The following is a 10,704-nucleotide window of genomic DNA, read 5'->3' as shown; positions in this document are numbered from 1 at the left end:
CTCTCTCTCACAGAAATACTACATTTGGCGTTCTCGCCAATACGGGGTGATTATATCTTTTTCTACCCCTTACTACCGAGAAAAGATCGAGGTTTCACGGAGAATGAATTTCAGTATATACATTCTTCGATAAATTTGGTAACAATTTTTAGAAAACATCTATTAATCAAGATCGCGGATGTATTTTAATGAGCGCGTGGGAGCGCATTTAAGTAATAAACTGTTTCGTTTTTTTTTTCTTGTCTTGCAAGACCAGGCATAACCCATTCAATTATAGTTCATTGATTAATATTATTGTATCACACTAATTTTTCTAATTCTTTTCCTTATTATTTATATTTTTTTTTCATTTTATATTTTTTTGATCCTGTATATGTATATAGAGCGTCTCGAATGTCGAATCAAATAACTTCTTTAATTGATACTGCAAGTTCAACCAAAACGCATTGATTAAGATTGTTAAAGCATCGCATTTAAATAGTTTCGTTATTAAATATCAAGCTTGGATGTCAAAGGAAAATTTCAATGTACTGAATATATAATTAGTAACTTTAACAAATAAAGAATCCCTTGATTACTTTCAATTACAGCATTCGTATGTAAAAGTTCTTTTCTTGAGATTTCTTTCATCTTATATTATAATACATAATATATTACATGTATAATATTTAATAGAATTTTATATATATTTATATTATATATATACATATATAATATATACGTATATATATGTATGTATCGATTATATATGTGTATATAAATACACACACACAAACACACATATATAATCGACTATAAATAAGAACATATATAAGATAAAAGAATGTCAAAAAAATAAATTATATATATTCTTACAACTTCTTTTATCTTATACAAATTTTTATTTACACTCAATTTTTAGAGAAAAAAATTTTAAGGGTTATCGGTATACGATAAAAATTTAGTGTAACAGATATGAAATTTGGAAACGACATTATCTACAAAAAGATAAATATTTATTATTAGTTAAGAAATATCGCCAATTATGGTTTCCATTACGATAGAGGAATATATATCATTATATATTGCCAATTAATTAATCCTTGTCTTTCGGCTAACAAGTATATAAGTAAGTCGGCGTAACGCGATCCGTCGGGGAAACGCGAAAGCCACATATGGCATGCGTTTCTACTGCAAGATCTCTGTGAGTGACTACATCAGGTAAGCGCACGCGCGTGTAAATCTGTGGTTTCTGCATATACCTATAGTATGGAGTGACGAATTGCTGTCAGATGTTAGTACGATTAAACTCTGACAATACCTCGTGGTGTACGCGGAAGCGCGTTTCGACTGTACCGTGGCGATGATGAAGTCGTTACTCAAATTAAGGGAGGAACCGACGAGACATCGAACGACGGCATCACTCCGTGCGAGACGTTCATTTTCATTCCGTTGAGTTTGTCGAGCGGTTTACCTAGTGCGGCTGACCGGGTCTTGTTGATTTTGTGTGTCGGAATAACATATTAACGACGACTTGCGATTTTGTGATATATCTTTTATCTTTCTAAACGATAGAGCGAGCCATAGCGCAACCAAGTTTTTTCTCCGTGTTCGTGTAAAACAATGCTCAGTATAAATACGAGATTACTGTTTAAGGAATATCCCCGGGAAGTATGAAACTGAGCAGAAATGAACGTTGTTCATAAACAATGCGTGAGCTGGTCGTTAATCGCTTTTGAAAAGTATCTTTCTAACATAATTGGAGAACATAATTGGAGAACAATTGGACGGAGACGTGCTTTTTGTGTCAGTCGCATACCAATCGAGACGCGGATCGGTCATACCGTTGTGTATAAATAGTCGCAGGAGAAAGAGAGAGAGAGAGAAAAAGAGAGAATGCTGACATTGGCGCGTGATTGGTCCCTGAGATCAAAAATCTCAGTGAGATTAGGAGCTGCGCACAATCAAAAGGTCTGTTCTTTTTGGCTGAATTTTTGCACCAGTTCATCTTCCTTCCTCTTCTTTCCTCCTGGAGAGAAAAGAAAGAAAGATGAACTGGTGCAAAAGTTCAGCCAAAAAGAACAGGTCTAATGGGAATAGGGAACAGGGAACAAAAATTTCAATCTATCAGGAACTGTATTCCACAGTACATGATTTCTGATAGGTTGAAATTTCTATTCTCTGTTCTCCATTTCTTATTTGATTGTGCGCAGCCACTTATCATGGTTAAAGGATCCCGCGAGTGTTGATAGTGCGTGCGAGCCGTTTCTCGACGCAATGTTCGAATTACGAAGTCGGAAGTAAGGGCTGTGAACTGCAGCAGATCGATCTAACAAATAGACCGATTATGTTATCTTATGAAATCGTGCGATAACAACACCTTTATTGATATCATTCCGCGATGATCATCCTATTATCTCTCCAGGTGCGCACAATCAAAGGAATAGTTGTTTTCGACATTTATATATCGAGGAATATTTGTCGATGTATCAATCATAGGTGCATATTGTTCGCAAACGTTTTAACAATGAAAGAAATTTTAGAAATGTTTAATGAATATAAGGTACATAGACGAGACCTCTAATTTTAATGATCGGCAAATTTTTGTGGTTTGTGAATAACAATAATTTTTTATTGCGCCTGAAAAGTGATTTTACAAAATGAAATAATCCTTCTAAAATAAAGCTTATTTCTATATTACTGTTAGTGTAGTATCGTACAAAAAAATATTCACGATGAAAACATCTAATTCTTAATCTATTAAATTTAATTGTCGATCTTGCACAAACTCCCCAAGAATACAAATAATTATATATATGTAGGATAGGAATCTTTCGTTAAAATTGTCTAACGATTTGCACGAGTGAATTGCACCGTTTGCTTAAAGATAAATTTAATGCTATTACGAAACTAAGGCATCCTAATGCGCTCCTTTAATGCATCTGAAGAGGACCAGAGCAATTTTCCGGTTTGCATAATTGCGATCTTCATTTAATACCATCGCGCAGGCATTATCTTTCAACGTACAGTTTGCAATAATAATTCTACACTACAGTAAAAACGACAGGATGCGTAATGAAAGGTTGAGGCATGCTTATAAAATAAACAGGATATAATGAAAATGGAAAAGAGGACTCCCTCTTCTTTCATAAAACTCTCAAGTCGTTCTCGTGATCGACGGACAAAGGATCACTTTGTTTTTCATGTATTTCCTTCGTTTTCAACTCTCGCATACTACTTTACGCGCGATAACGCGCAGTTAATATTATCGTTGTTAAGAGTTCTATTTCTATTCTACCCTAGCTTCGTTGTTATTATAGTATATTCGAATAAACGCGCTTCAGCGATGTCTTTATTTAACCAGAACGCGATGCGTCGACATTTAATTGCTGGAATTAATAATCCATTATAATGCAATGGGCATTTAGGGTATTTATATCTGATGAGTTACGTGACGCACAATTTTGCCCGTGGATGAACATTCGAGATAAATTTTATATTCTCTTCAATTCTCTTCAACACTTTATAATGAACAGAAATTGCAATCTGTATAAGCAACAACTATGCAAACTGGAAATATCACGGATCGCTTATTAGGATGAGAACCGGATTAGTGACAAAATTAAAAAATTTCACTAATATCACAAATCCGTTCTTGTATATTTGATTAAAATTACCAAAATTTCATAAAATATTTATGATAGATTATGAATATTTGTTTATATAATTTTTTAGTATTACAACGTGTGTGACTAAGATCTTCCAACAATCATGTGGGGCGCTTTATTGGAATCGTTTTTATTTCTTTTTACTCTGAAATTATTTGTCGCTATGGGAAATACATATCCAATTACTGGTTCAGAACTTTCAAGGAATAATAACATAATGACGTCCATAAACGATTCAGCCGCATCAACAGTTACGCCTTACATGTGTGTTTACATACCATCGAATTTAGACTTTTGTAAATTCATCAGGTAAGTCATGGAAAGTTGGAAGAGTTTGTATTTTCCAATTTTTATAAATACATCAATGTGAATTACTTTTTTCTTGCTCTTGCTGCTTTATCTAAAAAAATATTCATTATATTTTTTTAAATTAAGGTTGCGAAGAAAGATTATATAATAATTAAATACACTATAAAACCTTCTGATTAATTGTAAATTAATCTTTCTTTAAGTAAAAACACCAAGAGCATTAATATTTTTTTGTATAAGGATTACTGAAATTAATAAATTATGAAAAATTATTAAATTTAAACAAATAATGGTCTCTTATTATTTATTTTCCATTAATAAAAGCTTCATTATAAATTTATTACAAATTTTATCATTGGAAAAGTTGCATATTTTTAAAAAGTTGTATTTAAATCCAGAAAACTTTGATTTATAATTTATAATTTATACAGTTATAAATCCAAAGAAAATCTCTGGAGCTCAGAGCACAAACTACTGGAAAATAAAAAGCACAAGTTAATAGAAAGTAATAAAATGTACTTTACATCACGCCCATTGACGCATGTCCCAGGAGCAAAAAAATTTAAAAATCATCTATTTGTAAAAACTATAATATATGAAATACAAAGATGCATACCGCCGAGGTAAGAATAAATGAATATGCCGCAAATAAATAATAGCATATTTATAAATAATTACGTTTTATGCCTTAATCATATTACCTTAACGTATATTACCTTAATGATAACACAAAAAATAATATAGTGATGTAATCAGCTTACATAGTGCTAATACGAGAAAGCGCAAGAAATAGAGTATATTGCATTAGTAAGAACTAAGAAGATATTTGTTCCATTTTGCAGATTGCCGTTTGTTTTACCTTGGTGCACCGATGAAGATCTTTCCGATAAGAAGAACGAGATCCGCCGGCTTTATCCCTTCATGATAGACGGTTTTTCAAAAGCAACGTACGAATTTCCTATGTATGATTTTTTTAAACAAAGTCGAGTGATGCCAAAATCGGCATAATTTGACATACACACAATGTGTAAATTGATGTATTTAAATGGTCATTAACAGAGTCATGTCTAAAGCCTGGTGATATTAGATAAAAAGATAAAACTCTTATTCAGTTTTATTATTTTTCCATTTCTATCGAGAATCTCGTTGATAAATCCACAATATCAAAAAAAAAAAAACAATAAAAATAACACATGTAATACAAAATTTTTATATATATAAGTATATATAAGAATTGAAGAGTATATACATTTCGCAAAGATTGACAAGTTGAAAGAATGATTGAGCGTATATAATTTAACGAAAGACTGCAAAGTGAGATGTAGTTAAAAATAGAAAGTTAGCATTAAGCAATGAGAAATTTTTCAGCAATAAAAACCAGAAGTAATGCAATAATGTTATTGCATTAAATTAATTTTGTCATTATTTAACATAACAATACTTTTGATAGCATTATTAATAAAAATAATAAATCAATATTATACGTCTAATATTATGTATCAAATTTTATGATAATAAAATAATCCAAATGTAAAATTATCTTCGTCATTATAATAAAAAAATTGGAAAATATTAAAGTTAAATATCTTAATATTATTATTACTCTTTTTCAATTATGCTTTACAAATTAATTTTGTATTTAAAAGATATATATATATATATATATCTATGCAAAAAAATGGAAATATATAAAATTGAAATAAAAAAATAGTAAGCTCTAGGGAGTCAGTGCGATAACACAATTATACAAAAATATACCTTTTTTTGGGACTTGAATAAACGACGAAGCGTTTTCTGATGTATTTTTGTTCGCTGAAAACGAATTCGGCCGTGGAATTGGCCTATCACATTAGGTTTTCAAAAAATTGAGGTTAAATGTACCAAAATTGGCCATATTTACCATCTATTAGTAGCTAAAATAAATTTTGTTTTAATTTCATTTATGCCATTTTAAAATGCTATCATTTACCTATAAAATAAATTTATATTTATTACGGAACGATTTTTTTGTCATATGCATAATTAGTATATGAAGATCGTGGCATTGCCGTCAAGAACGCAAATTGCCTAAACGAGAAAGCGCAAGAAATAGAGTATATTGCATTGGTAAGAACTAAGAAGATATTTGTTCCACATTTTGCAAATTGCCATTTGTTTTACCTTGGTGCACCGATGAAAATCTTTCCGATAAGAAGAACGAGATCCGTCGGCTTTATCCTTTCATGATAGACGGTTTTTCAAAAGCAACGTACGAATTTCCTATGTATGACTTTTTAAAACAAAAATACATATCCCCTGCCACTACTCATAATATTCATGCTCGTCTGAAAACTGGGATCGGCGGCGTTTTCAAGAATAATTATTATTTTTCATCGAGTCATGCGAGTTTTAACCCTTCTGCAGTGTAACTATACGAGTCTGGCCTATTTTTGGGTAAAAATAAGTTTCTTAGATATCACAATTTATTATTGTTAAGAAGAGCTTGAAAGCGCGCTGGGATATGTCCTAGTTTTCAGACGAGCATGAATATTACGAGTAGTAGGAGATTGGAGGGGGTTTAGGCAACTTGCGTGCGCGACGGCAATACCGCGATCTTCATATGCTAATTATGCATATAACACAAATTGGACAGTAATAAATATAAATTTATTTTATAAGTAAAAGATAGCACTTTAAAGTGGCGCAAATAAAATTAAAAAAAAAAAATTTATTTTAGCCACAAAAAATAGTAAATATGGCCAAAAATGTCAATTTTGGCACATTTAATCACAATTTTTTTCAAAAACCTGACATGTTAGGCCAATTCTACGACCAGATTCGTTTTCAACAAATAAAAATACATCGGAAAATTTATTTATTTATTTATTTATTTAGGTCTCAAAAACGTGTTAAACTATGTTAACGGTGCGTGATTAATGTAAAAATAAATATAAATTCAATAAAATTTATTTGCAATGCGATGTTGCTGCATTCTGAAGATGAAATTATCATTACATACATTATAAATTATTTGTTATCAAATTTGCCTTTAAGTGATATTCAAGATACACACATTTTAGCACAGTTTAGCACAGCAAACTTTGAAACTGCGTTAGGCAACAGATTTACTTTTAGATTGTGATTGAATACTCTCACATTTAAACTGTAACATAATGTATATAATGTAGATCAACACTTCATAGTCTCTTTATTACATACTGAAGATGACCAAAAATATAATTGAAACATTTATATATGTATTTTCAAATTGAATAATATGTATATTTATTTTTATATTATTATTTGTGCATCACTTACCCGCTGTAAAGCCAACTATTTCTCTCTTTCAATTTTAGTTCTCTTCGGAGTTCCATTTGCTTATTATGAAAAAAAAAATATATATATATCTATGAATATAAAAAGTGTATGCCTTGAATATCTTATACCAAGAATTGTACGTACAGCTATATTGTATTCTAAATTATATTCTACTTTTATTTTTTAATTTCATAATGTTATCAAAAATAACAATAGTAAGGGAACGAGTGTATTTTAAAATCAGGATATATTATGTATGATGAGATATCGTAAACTCTATAAGAAACAGTGTTGAGGATGGCAGACTATGAAATTCGCGGTGATCTGTGGAACACTACGATCAGGAGAGAACATATATCGGATAGTTCTGAGAAAAATATAAGGCCATTTACAGGTTCACAGGAGAGTCGATGAAGGCGAAAATGACCGACGATGCGCAATAAAGGAAACGTGAGATATCTTACGGTGCATCCCTGATTCGAGTACGAGCTGTTATAAACGACACACGTGCTAAGAAAACCGCCGTTATACATAAAGTACCGAACGTGATAGGAATTTCGGCTAAACGAATGGATATTGCTATTCATTCGAACTAATTATTTTAACTTAAATTAGTCATTAAATTAAACAGATTTATAGTTGCAGTGTTATTAAGAAGTTATAATTATGAGATTTTATGTTAAAAAAGTTTTTGGATTTATATCTCTCTCTCCTTATTTACATTTTAGATATCTTCATTTATTGTGTTGCGAAACCCGGCACCGAGAACCGTGCAATCAGTGTATTTAAATTAAGGATACATTATAACATTGTTAAATTACTTAAATGTTAAGATATTTTTGCGTACTATTTTATCATATATTTTGCATATAACTCAATAAAGATTTCTTTAAATATGTTTTTATAATTAATATATGATTTTTATTATGGAAGATATTGACAGCCAGTTCAATCTCTCGACTTTTGAACTTCTGTCAAAGGATTTCAGTAATATATATATTCTATATTATGATTAACATGTTTTGAAGTTTAAACTTCTCGTCTGAAAAAGATAACGTAAACAAAGCTAATTAGCAAATTGCAAAAATGGCACCGATTAAAACTGGGGGGGATTCCAATTAAAACTGAACTTGGCCTTTTATCTAACATATATTATCATTTGTTTAATTAGAATTTAATTATTTTATGAAGTAATAGAAAGTATGCTTTCTTGGATATAACAAAAAATTTAGAATTATAAAAATCATTTTTATTGCACAAAAATTTTGATACAATGGTACCATAAGAGATATTAAATATACGGAATAATAAAAAGTATAAACTTAAAGTTCATCTAGAATAAAAAAGCACTAAAGATTTCTAACCAATCAAACATATTGCAGTTACATGTTTTAATTCTAGATTTTAGTTTCTTTTGTAGAAGCACGTAATAAGAGTTCGTCGTCCATGTGCAAAAATAATTTTGCCGCTTTAGAAATGTACATATGAAATTATTTGTATTTAGGAATCGATTAAAAAAGGAGACAAAAAAGAAATTGTGTTATACACTTGAATCGTGCTTTAATTTTTTCTATTTTAAATTCTTAAAACTAGAAAAAGATAAAGAGTAAGTTAAATCAAGGTTAAAGATAAAAATTTGATTTGATTGCTCACATCGCTGATTGACCAATTTAATGTAAAATTTTCTGAGTGTAGCGTACTGAAAAATTTCTAGACTGACGTGAATAAATTTTCTGAGTGGTAGTGTATACTAGAAAATTTCTAAGCTGACGTGAATAAATGTATGTTATCGGAACTAACGGGACTTTTCTACTAAAGTTAATTTATATTAATAAAAATGAACAGTAAAGACAATTTTAATGAAGATGCTGTCAACATTTGCTTCTGGGTTTGACCGCTTACGTATTTTTCTATTAGTACAATCTTACTCTATCACTACATAAAGAATTTATTATCAAATATTTACTTATTGAGTAATAAACAAAGTTATTAGAGACTCATATCAATGAAACTTGAAGATGTCCAAATTCTAAAATCTTTTTTACAACGACTACAGGCACGATCTAATAATGAATTTTCTATATAATTTGAACTTAAATAGTTTTCAATTCAAGAGCAATAAATTCACGGTGGAATTAATAAATAGCGTTTATTAGTTTAGCAGAAACGCCGCTATCTCATATTAGGCGCCTATCTCATAATAAGGAGCTGTCCTCTATATATCATTAATATGTATAAAATACTGCAGTTATATTTCTTTTAAATATAACCTTACAATGGAAGGATTCTAAGTTTAAATTGTAGAATAATGTCAAATTTACACATATTATTTCTTTCAGTAATTAAAAAGAAAAATTCATATTTATATAAGCTCAAATAAGTATGAACAATTATCACACACATACACAAATTTTAATCGTTTGCATGTTACATGCATTATTTTGTTAGTTTCAACTTTTTTAGCAAAATATAATCTTTATAATTTTTCTGATTATATTAATATTTCATACGGCATGGTATTATTGCGTATCTGTAGCATATATTTGTTATGTTAGATTTATTTGACTAAATTTTTTATTTTTTAATTCTCTCAAGTTTGGTTATATTAAATTAAATATGATTTATGTACAGAAAAATGTTTATTATTTTCAAGTGTTTTATTAAAAATTTTGCCCAATATCGATGATACTTATAATCCGATAAATACTGTTCATTATATTTGTCAACTGAATATAATAAATGCAAAATTATAATAAATCTATAATATATTATACATGTATGTATATGGTATAAATTATATGTTTTAGTGTGTATCAAAGCATTGCATGTCCACCGTGTTAATTCCATCATTTTTATCATTGTAATTTAAAAATTCTGAAATTTCTCAAAATGTTAATACAATTAGGTATATTAATACAAAAAAAAACTAAAATTGACACAAGTTGAAACATGTGGCACGTTAATGATTCGTTAAAATTTGCGTATATTTGATAGTTATTTGTACAAAGATTGAACTTATTAACCATAAATTAACATACATAAATGATGAATTTTTCTTTTTGACCGAAAAAGAAGATCTATGTAGATTTGGTAACCTTCCCTTGTCAATATAATTAATAGCACCTGTAAGAATGCAACCATATAAAGTAGTTATGCATTGAAATAGCATATGTTCAGGCAGTAGCATATATGCAAACTCTTAGTATATTTTTATATGCTTATAGGTATGAGAAATATGTTGAACAAATTCGGCACACCTTTCAATAATAAATTCACAATAATAAGTTGATATATTTTTCCCAAGTCTCTCGCATTACGTAATTAACGTGTCACGTGCTAAGACCGAGTAACAAGGTTCTTTGCTTGTATGATTTCTACCGGTTAAAACAACCTGTTGAATAACACGCCATAGATTCTTATATTTTCGAGAAATTCGTAGAATTAATTAACA

The 10,704-nt window shown here is 29.6% G+C and overlaps 2 protein-coding genes across 8 annotated transcripts in view; one reads left to right on the top strand and one right to left on the bottom strand.

Moving 5' to 3' along the window:
• The window catches only part of LOC108763628 (uncharacterized), a 16,812-nt gene extending 11,472 nt beyond the window's left edge, over positions 1-5,340 (top strand). For 2 of the 7 annotated variants that reach the window (XM_018511418.1, XM_018511415.1), the window contains 3 exons: positions 3,715-3,956; positions 4,379-4,579; positions 4,799-5,339. In XM_018511418.1, coding sequence (XP_018366920.1) covers positions 3,751-3,956; positions 4,379-4,579; positions 4,799-4,964 — 573 coding nt within the window. In that variant the 5' untranslated portion in view covers positions 3,715-3,750 and the 3' untranslated portion in view covers positions 4,965-5,339. Of the gene's footprint in view, positions 1-1,110; positions 1,201-2,092; positions 2,405-3,714; positions 3,957-4,378; positions 4,580-4,798 lie in introns of those variants that run through there. The other 5 variants (XM_018511417.1, XM_018511419.1, XM_018511416.1 and 2 more) reach the window with 5 other exon arrangements.
• LOC108763627 (phytanoyl-CoA dioxygenase-like) overlaps positions 1-10,704 on the bottom strand; it is a 144,475-nt gene that overhangs the window by 22,169 nt on the left and 111,602 nt on the right. The gene's annotated exons all lie outside the window — the stretch shown is intronic.

This window comes from Trachymyrmex cornetzi, unplaced genomic scaffold (genome assembly GCF_001594075.2).
Source record: "Trachymyrmex cornetzi isolate Tcor2-1 unplaced genomic scaffold, Tcor1.1 scaffold371, whole genome shotgun sequence".
In the NCBI taxonomy this organism is placed as follows: domain Eukaryota; kingdom Metazoa; phylum Arthropoda; class Insecta; order Hymenoptera; family Formicidae; genus Trachymyrmex; species Trachymyrmex cornetzi.
This window is presented reverse-complemented; position numbering and strand designations above follow the sequence as displayed.